This window comes from Triplophysa rosa, linkage group LG7 (genome assembly GCF_024868665.1).
Source record: "Triplophysa rosa linkage group LG7, Trosa_1v2, whole genome shotgun sequence".
Classification (NCBI taxonomy): Eukaryota; Metazoa; Chordata; class Actinopteri; order Cypriniformes; family Nemacheilidae; genus Triplophysa; species Triplophysa rosa.
The window spans coordinates 11,713,320-11,736,225 of NC_079896.1; the positions used below are offsets into that span (position 1 = coordinate 11,713,320).

At 39.8% G+C, this 22,906-nt stretch overlaps 1 protein-coding gene across 4 annotated transcripts in view; it reads right to left on the minus strand.

The window, feature by feature from the left end:
- Positions 1-1,162: 1,162 nt before the first annotated feature.
- The window catches only part of opa1 (OPA1 mitochondrial dynamin like GTPase), a 41,810-nt gene continuing 20,066 nt past the window's right edge, over positions 1,163-22,906 (minus strand). For all 4 annotated transcript variants that reach the window (XM_057337919.1, XM_057337917.1, XM_057337918.1 and 1 more), the window contains 16 exons: positions 22,498-22,628; positions 22,316-22,388; positions 22,170-22,242; positions 21,966-22,081; positions 20,106-20,170; positions 19,876-19,952; positions 18,573-18,738; positions 17,690-17,842; positions 17,488-17,596; positions 17,260-17,339; positions 16,997-17,137; positions 16,790-16,906; positions 16,549-16,642; positions 16,325-16,435; positions 2,759-2,827; positions 1,163-2,318 (listed from right to left, as the gene is read on the minus strand). In XM_057337919.1, the coding sequence (XP_057193902.1) occupies positions 2,763-2,827; positions 16,325-16,435; positions 16,549-16,642; positions 16,790-16,906; positions 16,997-17,137; positions 17,260-17,339; positions 17,488-17,596; positions 17,690-17,842; positions 18,573-18,738; positions 19,876-19,952; positions 20,106-20,170; positions 21,966-22,081; positions 22,170-22,242; positions 22,316-22,388; positions 22,498-22,628 (1,571 nt within the window). In that variant the 3' untranslated portion in view covers positions 1,163-2,318; positions 2,759-2,762. The remainder of the gene's footprint in view (positions 2,319-2,758; positions 2,828-16,324; positions 16,436-16,548; positions 16,643-16,789; positions 16,907-16,996; positions 17,138-17,259; positions 17,340-17,487; positions 17,597-17,689; positions 17,843-18,572; positions 18,739-19,875; positions 19,953-20,105; positions 20,171-21,965; positions 22,082-22,169; positions 22,243-22,315; positions 22,389-22,497; positions 22,629-22,906) is intronic.

Below are 22,906 nucleotides of genomic sequence, written 5' to 3' on the forward strand. Positions count from 1 at the left end.
TAATTAAACGGGAACATTCCTAGTTATTATGAAGTCAATTCTAAATAACATTACCCAGCACTCCCTTAAATAAATCTTAATTATACACCAATAATATTCTAGAGAAATGTGTGCTTCTAATTGTATAGCAACAGTTTGCACAGGGCTTGTGTCTATTCCAAGATGACAATGCCCCCTTGCACAGGCAAGGTTAAACAAGTCTGATTCAGTCTAGTGTGAAAGAACTTGACTGGTCTGCATAAAGCCCAGACATGAACCCAACTAAACACCTTTGAGCCAAACACTCATCACCCAAACCCATCAATGACTTTGACAGGGGTACAGTCATTTCGGACCTTCAAAAGGTTTTACAACAAAGATAGAAACAAAATTCCTGTAATATGGTATTGTATGGTACTGCAACAGATAAACATTAGAAAAGGGTGTCCCAATACTTTTGTCCATAGAGTGTAGCTTTCAGCTGTATTTTTTTTATCACAAACATTTAAAAACAGACAAAATAACATCATAGTGGTTATATAAAGTAGTGCGACTCATGCACTATATTCCAACCCATCCGAAGGTGGGCCATTGAATGGTAGGTCACTAAACTCTCCTATGGGTACACTGTAAAAAAATCCTGTAAAATTACAGATTCCCCTCTGTTTTTCTTGTAAATTTGAGGTGTTTTTCTGTAATTTGATGTTTTTTGACCGTATTCCAAAAATATGTGAAAATTCTATATAACTACGTGTTTTTCACAGTGTAGAACTGTGTAAATATTATTAAAAAAAAACAAAGTTAACATTTGACAGCATTTTCATTTTTTGTGCACATCGTGCCTTTAAAGTGTTTATGGGACGACTTAGAAATTTGGAATATGTTCTGTTTATCCTTTGTGTCTAAGCACTGGAATGCTGGAAAAGGAGAAAGGAGCATTTGAGTCCAGGAAACTCTTGATCTTTCAATAGCTTTCAATCTTTTTTCTTGTTTTACAATAGAAGAACATTTTAATGTTTAAATAAACTGAAGGCATAAATTGAGAAAAAATGCATTGTGATACCTGTCAAAATGTTTAACAGTTGCTAGCAAAACACCAAGTAAATAAATATAAATATTGTGAATGTTAAACCAGAACATTATTCACAAACGAAAAAGCTGAATATTGTCCACCTCTTAAACATACTTTTAAAGTCGCTTTTATTGTTTCTCATTTAACACCAATCTAATAAATAAACCACATCTGATGGGGCACATGCAAACATTACAATCTACAACAAAAAGGGGAAAACGTTCTTAAACAGACATACAGATGTTTTATTACAAGCACCACTCTCATATATTTCCCCGTGGTGACAACAGCTTCTTGATTTTACTTACTGTAGAGATACTTTACAAGTACATGTATATTACCCATTTACATGAACGAGATACTAGAAACCAACGTTCTATGTCCCTTAAATTCAAAATTATGAGAACATTGAAGTGGCGTTTACATTTGTATTAAACTCCAGCAGACCTCAAAAATCCAGGGAGGGAGATATAAAATGTGCAAGCGGTGAATGAAAAGTGCACAATAGCTAAAGATCAACAGGAAATAATGTGAAATAATCTCTCCCCTGTGTGAGGAGGATTAGCAAATGAGTGAGATCTACTATACAAAGACCTGCATATAATGTAAACTACAAAATAATTACAGATGGATAAAGTTTAAAATGATATCATTTTAACTGTGACATTGAATGCGTCATAAAGAGGGACGTCATCCAAACGCTGTGAAATCACAAAGGCGGCAATTAGTGATAAAACGCAAATTGGAATTTCGTATTCACAGCCAGGCAAATCAATAGCAGATGCATTTTACCATGCGGTCTCTCTGTGAAAAATACCCCTGATTAATAAAGAAAGTTGAGAGAAATAGAAACCCGGACAACCCGGATTGGGAACGAGGGATATGAGTGAAGATGTATGTTCGCGTCTGTTCCCTCCCCGCGCATGGAGAACATGTCTGCTGAACACATTGAGGTTTTTAAGCAGTGGGGTGAAAAGAATAAAGCATTTGTGTTTTGACGGGTACCATTCTATACTTGACTAAGTGCTTTTGCTCCAACAGTGATTAAATGAGCAGCAAAGCTACTCCAGCTTCGCTCACTTCACAGAGGCGGCTTTTGAGAGTGTGCGCTTGTGTGAAAGTTGAAGCAGGACAAGTTAAGACCAGATGAGAGGAGAAGCAGGATGGACAGTCATTTTCAAAGGGCAAAGAACAAAAATATTATGTTGTCTTTGATCAGTGCATTTTCTTCCAAAGGTGTATGACTGTGCCCAGAAAAAAGCAGATCCTGAAATAAGACACAAAAAAGATTAAGATGTAATTCTTGTAATATCATAACATTTAAAATAAATAATGTATTCTTATATAAAAACACTTTTTTAAAAATAAAATAAAAACAAATAAAAAGTATTAAAATATATACAAAGTATATACAAAGTAAATTTAAGCACATTATTTACATTTAATTTTGAATTCTTAATTTTTTTAGTTGTTTGTGATAACTGTGTATGTTTTATTCAATTTAGAGAGACTGAATTCAAGAAAAATATTACAAATATAAAAATGTATTAATTTCCATAACTTTCCCAGGCTTAGAAATAAAAATGTAATTCCAGATTTCCAGATTTTTCACTAACAGAAACTATAAAATACCACAACAATAACATGAAACATTTCCATTTGTTCGTCCTACAATTTTTTTGTACTTAAATGGAAAAAAAAACATACTGCTCTATTTCTCCTTGTGAAGAGCTTCAATGAAGGCTTCAAGTTTCTCTTGAATTTCACGTACTTTTTCTGTAAAACAAAAATGCACATGTGAGCAAAACACACAGAAAAGATGCCAGTTCAGTAAGGCACACAGCATTTCATCTCCCCTGCGCTGAACTCTGTAGACTCCTCAAGTTCGAGCATGCCTTTTGGAAAAACCCGAACCTGTCCACATCACTGCAGAGGCGCACCTTCAAGTGGACTCAAATGCATGACAAGATTTCTGCATTTTCTCACGGATAAAGTATCAGTCGTGTCAAGTGCCACCGTGGGCACAATCTCTGTCACCCAAACAGCAGATGGTGGCCACTGACAGTTCAACACTGAAAGGTATGTGCGGTTGAGAAGCAGATGATGAAGAGGTGGTGTTCTATTGCACCTCCTCACCTCCACATGCCGCTTCAAAGCCTGTCCCTTCAGGGAGTCAAGGAGAAGGAAGAATCATTCCCTGGGAAAGTTACAGGAAGGCATCATTTGAAATCAGACATGATTCTGATTCAGCACTTGAAATGTCTTCGTTCTAAATTTTTCACACAAAGAAATCGGTTAACTTTTTCAGATCATAAGAAAAGTAGTTGAGCACCCCATAAAATTGCCTCATGAGAGCATGTTTCTGTCCTGTGTTGTTGTGTTTCTATTACACACAAAGCCTATTTTTTAGTTACTGGTGGAATTGGGGAGGGACATTCTTGTTCTAGAAAGGTGACCGGACACAAATTTGTGTTGTGCTAGATGAGTCATCAATATTTTCGATCAATTTTTCCCTTGGAGACTGTGTATATATAATAAAATATAAGACTTAAAATGTCATTAGGTTTTTAAATATTGAATACATGACATGCATACACACCATTTCTATGCACGCATGCAAGTCCATTTGTGTCCTAGTAGTGTGAGAACAAACTACTTAAGGTGTCGTGTGACAACAGGTTAACTGGGCTTTTCAAGTGGACACTGCGCAACAAGTTTGCGGCGTAACTAAATACTGTCATTTGAGGCTCGTGCAGCCGTTTAGGCGTTTTTGTGGTGTGGGGATTCCCCATTTAATTTCAGAGACGTGGGATGAAAGACATAAGACAGCCTTTGTGGACATTTGACATCTCTGAGGTCTGAAATCCAACACTATGACCCACACATCGGCGCACACGTGCTCGCACATAAAAACACACAAACTTTTACAAATATCCCGGAGCCTGGAAACGTGACCCTTCAGCACCCTCAAGCGCACACGCATGCACCAACCCCTAGTCCTGTCTTTTTGTGCATGGGGACATAAAAGAAAGTGATGGGAAAGGTAAGTGAATGTAACGGGCTCCATTAAGTTTGGGAGAGGGTATTCTGACAGCAGGTGTGGAGAGGAAACTTGAGCTTGCTAAGGTCTTTTTCGTAGAGGTACAGTATGAAACTTATTACTTTATTTCCAGCCAGAGCTGGGTGCTTTACCTAAAAAATGTCAATATCTTTAAGAATTTTGACAAGGTTTGAGATGTATACACACTGTAAAAAATGAATTTTTACAGAATTTTACTGTTTTAACTCTGTTTTTAAATATGCTCAAAAAATGTCAAGTTACAAATTTTATGTGAAAAAATAACGGTAACTTTCTGGTGCCCCAGCTGCCGGAAATTGTTCTTTTTTTACGGGATTTTTTTACAGTGTATGTATAAATAGATATATATATGTATGCGTATGCGTTTGTGAGTTAGATGAAGTGGTGGTGAGTTTACCTAAGAAAGAAAGATTAGTGATTGGAGCAGAGTTCAATGGAAATGTTGGGGAAGGGAACAGATGTGATAAGGAGGTGATTTGTAAGTATGGCCTTAAAGGGATACTTCACCCAAAAATGAAAATTTTGTCATTTACTCACCTTCGAGTTATTCCAAATGTGTATAAATGTCTTTGTTCTGATGAACACAGAGAAAGATATTTGGAATAATGCTTATAACCAAACAGATCTCACCCCCCATTGACTCCCATAGTAGGAAAAATGTAGAAAACACAAAAGAAGACAAAAGAAGACTTCTTTTGTGTAGAAAACACAAAAGAAGACATTTTGAAGAATGTGTTCATCAGAACAAAGAAATGTATACAAATTTGGAACAACTCGAAGGTGAGTAAATGATGACAGAATTTTCATTTTTGGGTGAATTATCACTTTAAGGAGAGTAATGTGGAAGGGCAGATGGTGGTTAATTTTGCGAAAAGGATGGAAATGGCAGTGGTAAATACAAATTTTAAAAAGAAAGAAGAGCATAGGGTGTTATATAAAAGTGGAGGAAGGTGCACACAGGTGGACTATATTCTATGCAGGAGATGTAACCTGAAAGAAATTGGAGACTGGGAGGTCAAGTTGGCAGGGGAAAGTGTCGCTAGACAGCATCGGATGGTAGTCTGTAGGATGGCTTTGGAGGTGCAGGGAAAGAGGAGGAGAATGAGGACTGAAACAAAAATAAGATGGTGGAAACTGAAGGAGGAAGACTGCTGAAGAGGTCAGACATGAGGTAGGTGATGGTGAAAAGGCGCTTGATGATTGGGCAACTACTGCAGAAGTGATAAGGGAGACCGCTGGGAAGACATCCGGAAAGAGGTTGGAAGACAAAGAGACATGGTGGTGGAATGAGGAAGTAAAGGAAAGCAGAGGGACCTAGCTGGAAAAGATGTACTGCAAGTTAGGGCAATAAAAGATGCAGATGGAAATGTGTTGACAAGTGAGTAGAATGTGTTGAAAAGATGGAAGGAGTACTTTGAGCAGTTGACGAATGAAGAGAGTGTGTGTGTGTGTGTGAGAGAGAGAGAGAGAGAGGGATGATGAATCTAGAGAAGGCATACGACAGGGTGCCAAGAGAGGGTTGTGGTATTGTACAAGGAAGTCAGGTGTGGCACATGTGAGGTGTGCAGGAGGAATGACAAACTGGTTTAAGTGGAGGTGGGTTTGCATCAAGGATAAGTTCTGAGCCCTTTCCTATTTGCAGTGGTGATGGACAGGTTGACGGATGAGGTCAGACAGGAATCTCCATGGACGATGATGTTTGCAGATGATATTGTGATTTGCGACGAGAGCAGGTTGAGATGTGCCTGGAGAGGTGGAGGTACGCACTGAAGAGAAGGGGAATGAAAGTTAGTAGGAGCAAGACACAGTACATGTGCATAAATGAGAGGGAGGGGAGTGGTGAAGTTGCAAGGACTAGAGGTGGTGAAGGTGGATGAGTTTAAGTACCTGGAGTCAACTGTGCAAAGTAACGGAGGGTGTGTTAGAGAAGTAAAGAAAAGAGTGCAAGCAGGGTAGAATGGGTGGAGAAGAGTGAGAGGAATGATTTGTGATAGAAGGGTATCTGCATAGGTGAAAGTTTATAAAACTGTGGTGAGACCTGCTATGTTGTATGGTTTAGAGACAGTGGCATTGACAAAAAGACAGGAGGCAGAGCTGGAGGTGGCAGAGTTGAAGATGCTGCGATTTTCATTGGCAGTAACAAGGATGGATAGGATTAGAAATGAGTTTATTAGAGGGACTACACATGTAGGATGGTTTGGAGACCAGGTGAGATAGGCTAGATTGAGATGGTTTGGTCATGTGCAGAGAAGGGGCCAGGGGTATATCGGTAGAAGAATGCTGAGGATGGAGCTACCAGGCAGGAGGAAAAGAGGAAGGCCAAGGAGGAGGTTTATGGATGTGGTGAGGGAAGATATGCAGGTGGTTGGTTTGAAAGAGACTGATGTAGAGGACAGGGTGGTATAGAGACCGATGATACGCTGTGGCGACCCTTAATGGGAGCAGCCGAAAGAAAAATATATATATGTATGCGTTTGTGTGTATGCTTGTGCGCATGCATGTGTGATCAGTAAATATTAAAATATAAATATTTATAAATAAAATAAATGAAATTAAATCATAGATGCAATAAAAATGTTAAAATCTATTGCCTTACGATAGTAAACCAGTACAGGTTAAACAGGTTAAACTTTTTACTAAGTAAAAATGGCCTTTAGTTAATAATACAACAAGAGAAACTAAAAATAAAAGAACTGACACAGTACAAATTAAAAGGATGTGGAGGGCAACTGCAAGCCCACAGAAAACCATTAAACTTAAAATGTTTAAAATAAAACGGATAACTAAGAATCATGTAAACTTGTGTGTTTATTGGCTTAACGTGCCTGCAAAGACTCTGAGAAACAGATATTTATTCCTGTCCGCCATCTGTTTGCTCCACGTGGAGGAATGCAGAATGACGGCTAAGAAAAGGCCAAAACAAGCCTTTCCTTTTCAGCCACGGAAATGTGACACAGGACTCAGGAGAGAGAACTGCTCCGTCCCCAGCTCCTGTGAGTCCGAGAACACGATCCAAACTCCATTTAGAAGCCTGTTTACCTAAGAGATGAGCTTTTGGACACATCCATTCATAGGTCTCCTCTCTTTATCTGGTCATGAATATTCCCATAATCCTTTGGCCCCTGTCCCGGCAGCCTCCTTTTTTGGGGGTGCGTGGGGTGGCTTTCTCTTTTCGCAGGATTCCTCCTCAATCCCTTCTTTGAAAGGGGCTCTTGCCTGATCTCCACATGAAATGATATCTCTTTCACTCCCGCTCTCGCGGGCCTCTAAGCCTCCTGGGCCGGAGCGGCAGAAGGTTGGAGAAAGGCTTTAATTGACCTGTAATTAGACTGTGAAACAGTGTGGCCGTGGAGAACAGAAAGGAAAATAAGCGAGAGTCAGGGCACGGGATACCGCCAAGGAGACGGAGGCCGAACTGAACTGAAGAGAAACTCAATCCCTTTTCATATAAATGGTCTTCAGTGTTTGCCATCAAGTAGCACAACCGTTAATGGAGAAAACGACAAAGAAATTAAAATGTGGAAATAGATTTTTCAACAGCTCACGTTTCCCACCAGTTCTTCCCAGAGAGATTGCTGGGGAAGGTCAACGGACAAACGGCATATATTTAGGTGTGAACCTCAGGATGATACGACAGCGGCTTTGAAAATGTTAACATCTGGGATGAATAAGCAGTAAGCAGACAACCAGGGTGGCCCATGAGTGTCCCTGTCCTTCTTTCTTCTGCAGAACACCATAGAAGATATCTTGAAGAATGCTGGTAACCAAACAACACTGGCCCCCATTGACTTCCATTGCATGGACACAAAACCACCAACACATTTCTCAAAATATCTTCATTAATGTTCCAAAGAAGAAATAAGGTCATACAGGTTTTGAATGACTTTAGGGTGAATAAACAATGACAGAACTTAAATTTTTGGGTGAATCTTTGGAAATGTTCCTTCTTCCTACTTGCCCCAGGCTCTGTGAGAGACTCCATATAAGGGTTATGCATGCAGACAGCCTCGTGTCAACACAGGTGTACGGTGAACTCCTCACCTTCCCTCCGCATGCTCCCTCCAGCCTGGCCAATAAGTGTTTAATTACAGGGCTTTGGTGAAGGTAAGTCAGGGGCAAGTCAAGACGTGGATCAGCCAGAAAACAGTCAACCGGACAATAGACGGCTGTCCCTCTGTTCCTGCTTCAGACGAAGCGCATGGTGATTATCTACGCCTGGAGAACGTTCTCATAACTGCACGTCAGTCAGCGTAAAGATCCAACTTTGACCCTGCACTCTCAAAATTGCTGGTGGGTGTCGAACACCTGACGTCCAAGATCCAACCTCATGTCAATGTCACCCTTCCATCCGCTCTTTCCCATTAGCAACTGCGTACCCCCAATGATGGGCACATCCCAAAGCGGAGTTCCTCCAAAGTTAAACACAGCCAAATTCCTTAATGCCTCTACAAGTGAGAGGATGTCATCTTAACTCCACCGGAGGTGATGTGTGGAACATGATCCTGCTGCATGCTACGCAGATTCTATTGCTGGCTAATGTGTGTGCCGAAGTCTATCAGGGCTTTTCAGCGGGTCCTGATTTAATGGATCATTAGGTGGAACAACATTTAATGATGTAGGTTGTGTACTGGTTAAAAGGGTTCAAGTTTAGTACTCCGGATTTTTAACAGAAAAGCAAGCTTTGTTGGAGCGGTTGGCAGAATGCAGTACGGTGATGCAGGAGCTAAAATTATAGCTTCGGTAAATCCCTTCTCTTAACTATGAATTGAACAAAGACATGATGAAGAAGCTGTACTATGTCATCCTGTGTCATCCCGACTGTGCCAGAAGGTGAAGCACTGCAACAATCGCACTATTTTTACTCTGCGAGCAAGGAAATGTATGGTTTTCCTATTACCTCATAGTAGGCTATCTGACAGGTAGATGTATAGTGCAGTGTACAGAGGCTTTGGAGAACAGCCTTGCAGGAGACTGACTGACAACAGGATTTGCTTCTGTTCACCCCAAAGGCGGAGAAATGGAAGTGGCACTTTTTATAAATAAGGTACCATGTCCCTTGACTTTTTTGAAGCTGCAATCTGTCACAGTTACCTCTATATCACCATCTCATCTTAAAACATAAAATTGCATGTTACATCATATATCTAATTAATACCATATATTGTCTTTATTAATTTTTTAAATATTTTTTATTATCACGTATGTAAAGCTGCTTTGCACCAATGAAAATTGTGAAAAGTGCTATAGAAATGAAATTTAATTGAACTGAGCATCTTTTAATAGGTTGAAATTTGGACTTTCACAATATCCGATTTTAATTACATGATTATAGTGGCCAAAAGAATTCAGGATAACAATATTATTGCAATATCAAGTTAAAATATTTTAGAAACTAAATATAGCTGCAAGCAGCAATTAAGGGGGTCAAGCCAGTTCGAGTTTGAAAAAGTAGGTTTTTGAAAAAAGGGTGGGAAAAGTTTTTTTATTTGTATTTATTGTATTTTTATGAGCAAAATCAGATAACCATGGTTTTAAAATATTCAGGCACTTAATAGAAAAGCCACCCAGCTAATACAGATTCACACCTCCAGATTACTTCATTTATATTATGTTTCTGGCCCTATTTTGCACCCCGTCCGTAAAAAGCACCAAACTTAAGACCGCTGGTTCACTTCCCACTCACGTGACATCCGCTTCCACAGAGAAATAAGGCACAGAGTAAATGTAAAAGAGGGAAAATACTTCCTGAGGACCTTTCCTTCACAGGGACGACCAGTGTTGAAAGATTTATATGTGGAGTGCAGGACCTTTGAGAGCCCTAGGGTGGGGTGACGGAGATGAGTTGATGGAAGTGGGTGGCGGGTTATCGGCCTGAATGGGAAAACTGGGGCTACGGCCAGCTTTGAGGGGGGAAGGGGGCTTGCTCCAGCTGTTTTAGAGACGGAAACGGTTTTCTCTCGCCCTGAAAGAAAGGCATAATCGTCTTTCTGTCACTGGAGGGGCAGGCCAAAAATATGCTTTTCACATCAGAGCTACGGGGAGCAGGGACTATAGCGGGAGCGTGTGAGAAAGAGGAGGCCAGAATGAGAAAGGAAAAACACATGAGCTGGCAACAGATGAAAGGCAAGTTTATAGAGTTCTCTATAAGCTATTGTGTGACATCCCAGAGTGTGCCATTCTGTGGGAATGAGAAGTTATTGGTTGAATGAATTTCAGACGAACATATCTTGATTGAACTTTTTTATTTTAGTCAATAAAACAGCACTTTAAATGTGAAAGTTCTTACTTATATGTACAACAAACACACTCTGGCATTGAATGCTTTTTTTACCAGATTAACTGACACCCTGAGGAGATCAGAGGTTTATCCGGAAAGAAAATAAATATGTCTACATCAGAAGGCAAGCTAAAAAAGAGTTCATTCATTTCACTCGTTTCTCAAAATACAAAGGGTCATTTCTTAAGTTTAGCTCTTTGATAAAACTCTGCAGCCCAGCTACCAGGACAACATCACGACCAAGCGATAACACAGAATCAACAGTTCACAGCCATGTTACCCAATACACCATAACCTTATAATTCTTTTCACCAGATAAACTAATAAAAGCAAAAGAATACAGTAATGCCAAACAGCAGTGGCAAAGATTAGATAAAAGACAAAGAGCAAGTCAGAGAGATAGAGAGAGAGAGAGAGAGAGACAGAGAGAGAAAGAGAGTCAGACACTGTAAGAAGGTTGAGACATACAGCAGCTTCCGTGGTGACCTAACGCCCCATGCAAACACAGTTAAGCCCTATGTATACAGAGTTAGGGGCAGCAACAGTACATCACGAGACAAGGAGGAAATGGAGAAGCACTTTTCATTGAGCACTAAAACTGGTTTCCACATCATCCTTTCATAAGCCAGACAAGATGATGTAAAGGTGTAAGAGGGGATCGAAGAGGGAGAATTCCTACACAACACAGAGAGTGAATCACAACAGCTGACAAAAATGTGCTGGAAAATGTATACAAGTGGTATAGTATATGCTGTACTGATACTTATAGATCATAAAAGTGTTTATGCAACCTCACATTTTTTATTATTTTCCAAATAAAATATTTTATCTGTTTAAGAGTAAATCTAATTAGCCTACATTTATGCATTTTTCAGCCACTTTAATCTACAGTGATTTACATTGCATTTAAATGGATAGTTTACCCCAAAATATAAATTCTCGCATGATTTACTCACCTTCAAGTTATTTCAAGCCTGTATAAATTCCGTTGTCATACTGAACACTAAAAACAATGTTTAGAAGGAAGTTCTGGTCCATTATTGACTACCATGGTAGGAAAAAATCTACTGGTGCCACGGAACTGTTTAGTTCCCCAGCATTCTTTAAAATATCTTTGTTTGATGATGATGAAGTGATGACAGAATTTTCATTTTTGGGTGAACATGGTTTATCATTTACTCACCAAACAACGGTGGTACCCATTCACTTCTATTATATGGACACAAAACCAATACAAGTCTATGGGTACCACTGTTGTTCGGTTACCAACATTTTTCAAAATATCTTCTTTCGTGTTCTGCAGGAGAAAGTAAGTCAAACAGGTTTGAAATGACAAGGGTGTGATGACAGAATTTTCATTTTGGTGTAAACTATCCCTTTAAAACAAGGAAACGACAGACCCACCTCCCCCACCCCAACAATTTCCTGTAACCCCGTAAAAAGTAAGAGTAATGCTGGAAATGTGGAAAAACACACCTTATACACGTCTCAAACACTAATTTTCGAGTGCTCGGGGGTCAGTATTGCCTATAAAAACAAACCTAACAAAAAAGGCACTTTTTTCAAATAATGACTCTGGCAGTTTACACATCAAACTGAGAGCCAAGTCCTCAACTGTCATAAAGGTTGACAAGAGAGGGAGCCACGAGGCCCTGGGTTGTGGTAATTGAATCAAGTCTATTAAGTAAATCAAAGACTCATAAAGCCGTCTCCTCACATGCCTGCAGTTGCTTATTAGCGATGTGGGCAGCCGTCCAGATGAGGCACGGTGCCACGCAGCTGCCCTGGCGCTCCGAACGCACGACACGTCACATCACCCCCAGGCAGGGAGCCTGAATGCAGCCATCTCGCACATCTAATCCCACGCATTCCCTCTCGCGCACACACACTTTCACAAGCAGACATACGCATACACAATCCCCAAGTGTGAAACCGGAGCAGCTCTCTGCCTGCCTGCCTGCAAGTAAGGGCAAATCGCTCTTAACACCAGACTTTGCCCCGGGGGTACATTTTTTCTCTTTGTTAAGGGAAGTAGCCCTGTCTTCCCCCAGGTCCTCATCTTCAAACAGGCAGACAGGTGAGGCCAGGGTCAGCGGCTTAGCTCCCCGCACCTGTGGGGAGTAATAGCCCCTCACGGCCCCCTGTGAGCTGGACTCAACCTCTGGCCCAGCCCCAGGTTCCGTGAGCCCGTCAATACATCTCTCTCTTTATGAAGGGGGCTGTCAGTTTTTCCAATCCGTCTAAAAAAGGCAAACAGGGAGCGTGTAACAACAGCTCATAGCTGATTTAAAAAGCACCGAGTTTAAAATCCCCCCGCTTCCTAACCCCTCCCGTTCGCTACTGGGTTCTGGAATCCTTTCCTGTTGGGTCTTGTAAGGTGGGCGATGTGAGATAGACGTGCCTTGGAGACAATCTCTTAAAATAAATTGCTCGCTTTCTGTCTTCTAATATAATTATTCAGAACTGAAGCAAACCGAGTGTTCTGTCGGACTTTGGATGGCATAAAACAAATCGAAAGGTCCAATTTGGTGAGATTGGATCTACAAATGCGTTATCATCAAAGTGAACTGGAGCACAACGTTCAGAGGGCCGCACTCAGAGTGATGGGCTTCAGTGATTTTTAAAACGCCATGAAGCTCTCCCGAAGTCAAATGTCTGAGAGGAGCTTGTCATATCCGCTGGTTAGAAAATGATACTTCAAACTAGTTGGAAGAGCCAACTAAAAATATGCTTAGGTCTTTAAAGTGATAGTTCACCCCCCCAAAAAAAATTCTGTTATCATTTACTCACCCACTTGTCATTTCAAACCTCTTTGACTTTCTTTCTTCCGCAGAACACAAAAGAAGATATTTTGAAGTTGTTAACTGGCCCCCATTCACTTGCATTGGTTTTGAGTCCATACAATAGAAGTGAATGGGAGCCAGTGCTGTTTGGTTACCAGCTTTCTTCAAAATATCTTCGTTTGTGTTCTGCGTCATAAAGGACAGAAGTTTCGTTTTTGGGTGAGCTATCACTTTAAGGTTGTGGAGATTTTTTCTTTTATCTAACAATGACATTTCTGGGAAGAGAAGTGAGAAATGATGGCCAAGCTTAGACCAAGCATGCTTATCCATGTTGTTTAAAAAGATGAACTAAACTGAGCTGGGTTGAGCTTGCAAACAACCGCATGCCGTGGTAGTGTCCTTACTATTCTTTAGACAGAATTTAAGAAGAAAGTAAGTGTGAACAAAAACATATTTAACCACTAAGAAAAGAAGCAAAAGCTCCAAGAACCCTTGGAACATGATGCCCTCTCACGTACAACAGGCAGCAAGGCCGGGCAGGCCCAAAATTCCTCTCTGCTATTTGAAGAGAAGTTGCAAGTGGCCAGGATTCTGTCCAGGCTCATGTTCTTTGCCTATTCCTGCAGGATGTGGCAAGCCGAGGAAAAGATAAACCATTTAATGGCAAACCTGGTGCGCTTACAAAAACACTACCTTTTGTGCACCCCCGTGTATATACAGTACGCACAGATCCTCATGCGCTTACGCTACAGACCAATTCATCTGCAAACCTCCGGTCTGTCAAATAAACAAAGTTTTGCAGCCATGCAAAGATGCATTTGATTTATCCCATGAAAAGAACATTTCACAGTATACCGTCATAGAAAATGGCAAAACGGGTTATTATAATATACTGCACATGATCAAGCCATTATGATTCCTGTAAACTGATGCCAAAGAGAAAAACCCAAACTCCTTGTTCGTTTTCCAGTTCCAACTGCACACAATGACAGACAATGATAGACAGACAAACAGATGGGTATGAAATTACTTAATTATTCTATAATAAGAAGCAGTTTGTGATTAAATGAAAACCATAAATCGAATTTGCATTGTGCATTAATGCAGCCAGATCACTGCTCTATGGATCTATTCGCCAGCACTATTCCATGTATTACCAATGGATAAAAATAATTCATGCTTAATTCTGTTTTATGGCATAACTTGTTCAATCTGGACTTTATAATCATTTTTTTGCATCAAATATGTGCCTTTAAACATGTTTCATTTATCTCATAAGGAAACATGTTTGCCAGCGCTAATTGTTACTTTACATTGTCTTTCATATCTTGGCAACCATTGTTAACAATCCCCTAAAAACATTACACTGTTTCTTTCCTAAAGACTGCCTCTGCACCTTAATTGACTGACCATGTGTTTTGCGCAGTGGCAACAGCTAAACCGCTGATCCATGCGTGCATGCCCAGACTTGCTTTTATTAGCATAACAGCCACTTCTTGGGAGGTCATGCTTGTGTTTTCCTTAAGTGCTGGTTGTCCACCAGGCAACGTCATGCTTTAAAGCACAAGAATCCACTCTAAGGGTTACCCAATGCCAAGCACCAGGCTTAAACAGTGGAGGGTCACCAGGAGAAGTGGATATGTTCACAGTGCCAAAAAAACCTGACATCCTGTTCTTTATATTTAAGCAGAGGTAGAAAAGCAAAGACAAAACAGTGCAAAACTAAAACACGAATTGCAACATTCTTGATAATATGCAACCAAACCAAAAACATGAGGAAAAAAAGACAATGCCTTTTTCAAATAGTAAAGAAAAACACAGCTACCGTAAATAGTCCTATTGCGACAGGGACAAAACGTTTTTTTTTTATTAAAAAAAAAAAAAAATGCAAAATACTGTTTCACGCCCTAAACATTTTCTCAATTCACCTACCACTGGCAAATGTCACAAAATACTTTAGACCTTTTTCAGTCATTTATTTTAGCACTTTATCGTTTTACTTTTTATCACCATAATCTATGAATTTATATGACTTGCCTTTATGCTTATGGGACACCACTTCTCTATCCACTGAAAAAACACAAGTCAACAAGCTCAAGAGAAACACAGACTTCTTGATAAAATCAACAGTGTCCACTTTCCTCCAAGCACTGAGAGGAGACTTTAACAACAAGGAAATTCTTCATTGAAAAGCCAGAGAGGCTCTTTATGACTCTGACGAAATGGAGACGCTGCATGGGCAGTCTGACCATTGTGTCTCGGCACACACTAACCTGGGCGGCAGGGCCATTACCTCATTCTGTGTTATCAGGGTAATGACAGCTCTGGGATATATACGAGCGTGTGCGCGAGCCGTGCGTCTGCGCCTGGTCAAGTCTGAGCATGTCAGTCGCGCCTCCACAAATTGCCGCTTTAATCAACAGAGTGTTTAACAGTTACCAGGGCTGAAGACATGACAGACAGCAGGCAGTGCGATCTCACACTGTCTCCCACACTGCGAAGGGCAATTAGAGGCTCAAGCCTCAACAGAGGAAGGAAAAGAAAAAAGAAGGGAATGAGAATATGAGTGTGAGGGAGAGGAAAGTGTGTGGAAATGCATACAGACCCCGGTCCGAACTAATACCTCTTTAATTGAATTAGAAGGTTTTAAAGAAAATGAAATTGGAATGTAATTCTGATAACTTGCAATAACTTGCAAAAGACTTTTGACATGAAACTATTTCTGTTTTTAATAAAGGAAAATAAAAAAAGTTAAATGAACTAAACCGTTGTTCCATTGCATCAAGGGATAAACAACAAGGACTTCTCAGTTATCAGGTTTCCATATATTGGATATGCAATTTTAAAATGATTTTAGAGATAGAATTCAAATCTAGACATATCTAAATCTGCCAAGACTGTGGGAAGCCTAAACAACAAAGTATTCATGGGAAATCAAATTTTGGGGTTTCGTGTCTTGTTGCATTTATAAAGATCAAATTCTGAAGTGACATCTGACAGTGTATAATATTGCTTACCCATCTCAACTGTCATAAAACTGCTCAAACTAGCATAACAACACTGCCCTCTAGTGGTCAACCTGTTGTGGGGATGTTTCGAGAGCTGCAAACAAGTAGAAACAGAGATGGACTTACTGAGGTCTTCTGCCAGCTGAACCCTCCTGCCTGTGATCAGCTGTACTTTCTTCCCCGTATCCTCACCGAAATCCTCCAACACCTCTTTAACGTTCTTCTCCAAGCGGCGAACTGTGAAGCCAACAAAACATGTATTTAAGGGGTTTGAAAGTAGATGGTAATGCTGCTGACCGTCTCAATAACTCTCAAAGATATGAAGACGAGGTGAAAATTCAAAGACTTACCCTCTGTATTGGTGAGTTGCTGTCGAAGGGTGTTGGCTGTGATGGCCAACATCCTCTGGATCCTCCAGAATAGAACTACATCATTGCACTCGAGCTAGCACATAAAAATGAGCATTAGTGTCTCTTTATTACTCATTTCTATTTTTAAAAGGAAAAGATTTTCTTTTTTGAGGGAAACTAATTACTTGGTAGAGAAAAACAACATTTGGGAATTCTAGCAATAAAGTCTGTTTGTCTTTACCTCAGAGTCTACAAAGTGCCTCTGGTAGTAGTAGAAACCTCTCCGGCAGAGGTTACAATGAAGCAATGACTTCTGCAGGAAGTGACGTCGATAAAGTTGGTGCCACGTGTCCTTGATCTACAGAAAGTAAAATTCCCCCCAAAAATTATGATTTCTAATCGAGAACATTCAACCAGCACATTCAAGCAATGTCAGAATCTCACTGACCAGAACAGGGTCCACCTCCACTCCTCGGGCTTCCAGGTTTTTGCGCACTGTGGTGACCTCGTCGTTGGCCAGGTAGGCAGTGTGGTCCTCATTCACCTTCAGCAGACGTTCCAACTCGTTTTTGGTTTCGTTACGAATGTGCTGGACCACGGAAAAATGGACAATTGTGACACAAGCAGTGACACTGAAATATAGCTGCATATGATAACATAATGGGACAAAACACTGTGTAAAGGAATTGATGTGAGTTTCGTCTGTCTAACCTGCTCTGCTGTTCGATTCTGCCATCTCAACCATCGCTGCTTCCAGTCTGGCCCTACCATATCAGCTATTACAGAGTCAGCTGCAATAAACAAAGACATGTCACATTCAATATACAGAAAGAAAGAAAGAAAGAAAGAAAGAAAGAAAGAAAGAAAGAAAGAAAGAAAGAAAGAAAGAAAGACGAATCTTCAAAGTAATTTTAGTTTCTATGTAAGTGGGGAACATACTGTCTTTAAGGCGAGACTGTAGCGTTTCCTCCATGAACTTAATAGCGGCGTCCCACTGAGACTTGTCTGTGATGGAGCGATCCTCCAGAGCGTTGTGTTGAATCACTCTCTGCATCACACATACATGAGTCACACTTCCCATCAGCACTCAAGACACCTTGTAGGTTTATTAGCAAAAAAGCTGCTATTCACAGGATATTACCAAGCTATCCATGGCTCTTTCATTCCACTTGTGTCGTTTGATGCTCTCGTCCTTAACAGCTTCCTTAAGCTTATCAAAGATGTCATCCTGGTCTTTTCCTTTGTATTCTGCAATGAAGCGAGCAAACTCTTCCTGCAAGGTCTCCCAAGCAACCTTAAAAAATGAAGACGCAGTAATGAGCTTACAATAGCAGTAAAGCAGGCAAATGTTCAAGTGGTTTAATAAAAGCAAAGTATGTTATCTATTAAGCTGTAAATCATTTTTAAGGTGGACATGATTCAAATACTCATATTTAATAATTTTGTTACATGGCTCAATCACATTTCATGTTTGAAATGATTGAGTAAATACCAACCAAACGAAACCAGAGAAAGTTTGTTTGTTATTATAACATATCAGTCTGATGGTAACATATGTTATCATTTTACTTTTAATAGTATGTTTGGTGAATTTTAGTTCATTTTCAAACATGCTGTATATAAAAAAATATTTTTTAAGTTATTTATTTAAATATTATGATTTAAAGGTCCAGTCAGTGAAATCTAGCGGCAAGGTTGCGAATTGCAACCAACCGCTTACTCCACCACTCTCTTTTGAAACACTACGACGGCTGACAGAACATGGCGAATTATATGCAAGGGGACCCGCAGTGTATGTAGATAGAAATAGCTCATTCTAAGGTAATAAAAACATGACGCTTCGTTGTGTAAGCTCTTTATACACCTCTGAAGACATAGTTATGTATATTATATTGCATTTCTGCCAATAGATCCTCCAAAAAATTACACACTGGACCTTTAAGAACTATTGTTTATTAAGTTCTGCTAATGAAAAAATTGTTATTTTCAAAAATAGCAGTTAACCAATCAGAAGTGTTGATTACCTCCAGAGCTTTATGAGGAAGTTGTTTATCGGTCCATTGCTTGAGTTTGATGTCTACAGTGGTGTTAAAAGTGCCTGAGTTCATGGTCTGTGCAGCGGGCAGGTAGATGTTCTCAATAACGTGCGTTGAGACCCTCTCCCACAGCTTCTTCTGCAAGATAGACTCCCTAAAGCAAAATAAAGGAATTATGCAAATGACAATGTTTGCAACAATAATTACTGTAATTTCTTTTTCAGGAACTCTAAAAAATACATTGACAAATAATATTAAAATGTGTTTAATAATTCCAAACCGTGCAGTGGAAAGTACAAGAACTGATATTATGACAAAGATGGGAAAATTTTGAGGGTGAAGCTGAAACTCATTTATCATTAAAAGATCCTCATATTTCACGGCTATCTGTTTGCTTTGTTTTATTGTGGTCGGTCAATATACACACATCTCCAAAAGCAGAAACCAGAGTAGCTCAGAGAAGCCACCCTCCAGCTATTCATCATGTCATTGATTTGAGAGGCTGATGGAGCACACTGGGCCTCCTACAAGCATCTGATCTATTTCATTTAGCTTGCTCCTCTGGGTTTTGGGTTCATAACTACACATACAGCTTGCGGCACGGCATTCTGATAGTGGTGTCCGCCCCGAAGCCGTGAGATGGCCGGGCAGACTGTGGTTTCTGCTAAGCAATAAGTTGGAGGAGATGAGGATTGCCATTATTGCTTATGGTTTTGTGTATGAGCATGAAGCATTAAATAAAATCTTATTTTCAGTGTTATACACTTTTTACACAGAATTTGTCAAAAAACATAGTATAAAACAGGATTAAACAGATGCATAAAAAATATTATTTTCACTACCGTTCAAAGTTTTAGGATCACTTGCTCATTCTTTATTTATAGTCTTTGCCACATTTTAGAATAATTGCAAGCTCATTAAAACTATGGGAAAAATACAAATTAAGGAATTACAGAAATTATGTTGTGATGAAACAAAAACCAAACCAACACTAAATTGTATCTTAATTTATTCTGGACTCTTATTGGCTTGTTTTTGTTATTTGTTTTTTGATCAAAAACCTTTTTTTCAAAAACCTTTTTATACGATTTTTGCTTTGTAATAAAATAAATTAATATGTTGGCTCAATATTTTTTTTCAAACAATCTGACATTTGGCTTCACATCAAATGGTTTTTAGCGTATGAGAAACCTTTCAGTCATGTGACCCTAATCTTTTAAAAGGTAGTATATATTTCCTGGGGAAAAAGTCAATCAATTTATTTTGTAGTTAACTGAAAGAAAGGGTTTACCAGTGATTGGGTGTAACCTGACTCAAGCTGATAACCTCATCCAAGATCTCATTTTTGGCCTTCTCAAAGAGCTCATTCTATGCATAAAGAAAACAGTAAAGCATGGTAAAGAAAGGTTTCAAACACGGTGAGAGATCATAATATTTTTTTTTCTTTTGGGGTGTCTCTTTAAGTTCAATTACAAGTAAAATTCTTGTGCGTCAAGATCTAATACAGAAGTTTATTCTTACCCTATCTAGCTCTCGCAAGCGTGGGTAGTTGTTCTTCCATTCAGTCTCCAAATTAAATCGGGATGCTGGTCAGTAAGAGAAATGTTTAAATTAGTTAATTGCCAGAGATAAAAAAAAAACATTACAGAAATTTCCAGCAAAACATATTATGTCAATGGTTACCAGGGGATTAACAAATCATGTCATTTATAGAAATGTTTTTGTTAAAGGGGTCATATGACACGGCTAAAATGAATATTATCGTTTGTTTTAGATGTAATTCAATGTGTATACACAATTTAAGGTTCAATTTTTTTTTCCACATACCGTGGATGTTTGTATTTCCTCTTTGCCCCCGCCTCGCGGATTTTTTACAAAGCTCATCGCTCTGAAAAGCGAGGTGTGCTATGATAGGCCAGTTAACCAGTGCGTAGTAATCGGTCGAATACTGCAAGCGTGTGACGGAAATGTAACGCCTTATCCACCCATTCATATTTGGAACATCAGATTCCAAAGCAACTGTGCTGACAGGTACGCCCACCTTACTTGCGTTTACATTTGGGCGGTCTTAGACAAATCATACCACGAACTGACATTTGTGGGGGTGTGGTTACACGAGGCGTTTCTGGCAGGTCTGGGTGAGCATTCGCTTTTACATAGAATGCATCTTTTGTTTCCGACACTTTCATTTTTGCAATTTTACGTGTCTAATACATGCATGGGCAACTTATAACAAACCAAAGACACAGAAAAACACGTATTCGTGCCATATGACCCCTTTAATATTCTAATTTCATAAAGACATCCACCTGACGCAACCTCTAATACATAAAGTCACAATGGTGAGACCACAGTACTTCTCAAATCCATGGGTCAACCCAAATTCTAATCACTAGGTGGCCACTAATACTATTAAACAACGTATTCCATGTTTGCTTAGCCACCCCAAAAAAACCTTTGAACTTTGGCTACAACTTTTTACAATAACAGCTTTGTTCCTCAAACACCCGCCATCTCCCAAAACCTCTTTCCTCTATAGGGACTCTAGACAGACTGCATCGCCACCGTGATCAATGTACCCAGAGCCAGGCGTGCACTGTATCAGCAACCCCACGTCCCCCGGGGGCCCCGTGTCCCCAGCACACACGCGGGCCGGCCGCCTCACTCACACAATGGAGATGACGCTAATTGCTCTGGTTATCAGACCGGCCCCGGTGCAACTGCGGAGATCGATAGCCCACACAAAGGTTTGAAGAGCGTCCCGGGTCGGGCAATAAATCTAGAGACAGAGCGTTTGCAGGGGTGGCCTGTTAATTGGCAGCACGGAGGTCTGCAGCACGCCCAGCGCGGAACGCTGGAGCTGAGGTGAGGCGTGACGGGCATCGGCACACACGGGATTGGGAAACAGCCCTGCTGAGGTAGGTTAAGTGCTGTTAGTTTGGTTTCTATCAAGGTTTATTTACTGGGTCTCCCGAGATCTGATGTGTACACTGGTTTTCAAAATGCCCTTGAAAATGAGCATCTTATTAAGGAATTTAAAATAAATGAGATGAAGAATAAGGCCCAAAAGCTGTGTCTGTATAACTGTGTCTTTAATCACAAAACTTTTAGAAATGTGGTTAATACACAACCTGTGGGAGAGTCTAATCCAAAAATGTAAAGCAAAATAACTGGATAATGTATTATATCCAGTGTGAAATATTCAAAATAATAATTCCATTATTATTCTATTTACAAACAAAAGTTTGCTGTGTTGCACATATCTTGAACCTTTATTCTTATTTTTTACAAGCTTCATTCCCCTCCACATGCATTTCGAAGATGTTTATTCAGTTTAAAGATTAACTATGGCATAAATGTCTGTTAATGTCCCAATCTTACCTTTAAAAGCATCTGCTTGTTGTTCCACGGACTCTCTCACCATCTTCCAGAAGCAGTCTGAAACAGCAAGACTCAGGTTCTTTGTTGTCACCTGGTGAGCTTTCAACATGCCCTCCCTTCAAAAATGGATAGAGATTTGCCAATTAAAACATTACGTGACCAATCATACAGAAGTTCAGGTATAGATCTGCATATAAATCCTACCTCAGCAGTCTAGAGTTCTGGAAGAAGTCCTCTTCATAGTCCTTTATCGAGTCTATGCTCTCATTAATACTGCCTGAAACATCACCAGTTTAAAAAGAATCCAAAAAGCACATATTGAAATTCTTCACAAAAGATCCAATGCTTACCTTTTCCGGTTACTACAGCGAAGTAGCCCAAGGCCTTCATTGGGAATAATTTTCCTTCAACTATTTGCTGAATCTACAAGGAGAAAAAATAATGTGTGTGTGGAGAAACAAAAGGCTTTAGAGGCCTCTAGTGGCTAATACAGAGAATAACACCTATAATTGACATTTTTTAAAGGTCTTACTCTGTTTGGACTGGCCAGGTTCTTTTCTGCCAGGTCAACCTTGGTGAGAACAAAGATGGTCCTTTTGCCCAGAGGGTCCATTTGACTAACCAGATCTGTGACTATACTACGCTCAGCATCAACTGAGCCATCTGAAAGAGAGAACTATACAATATAATATACAATATTCTCTGTCTTCCTTAAAGGGAAAGTTCACCCAAAATGCCTGTATAAATTACTATGTTCTGATGAGAAAGAATGCAAAGCAATTTTCAGTTCTGGAACATCACTGACTACCATAATAGAAAACATTAAATGGTAGTCAAAGGTGCTCCAGGACTGTTTGTTTTTCTAAATTCTTCAAAATATCTCATTTTGTGTCCAACAGACCAAAAATACACAATATTTTTTCTACAATGGTAGTGGATGA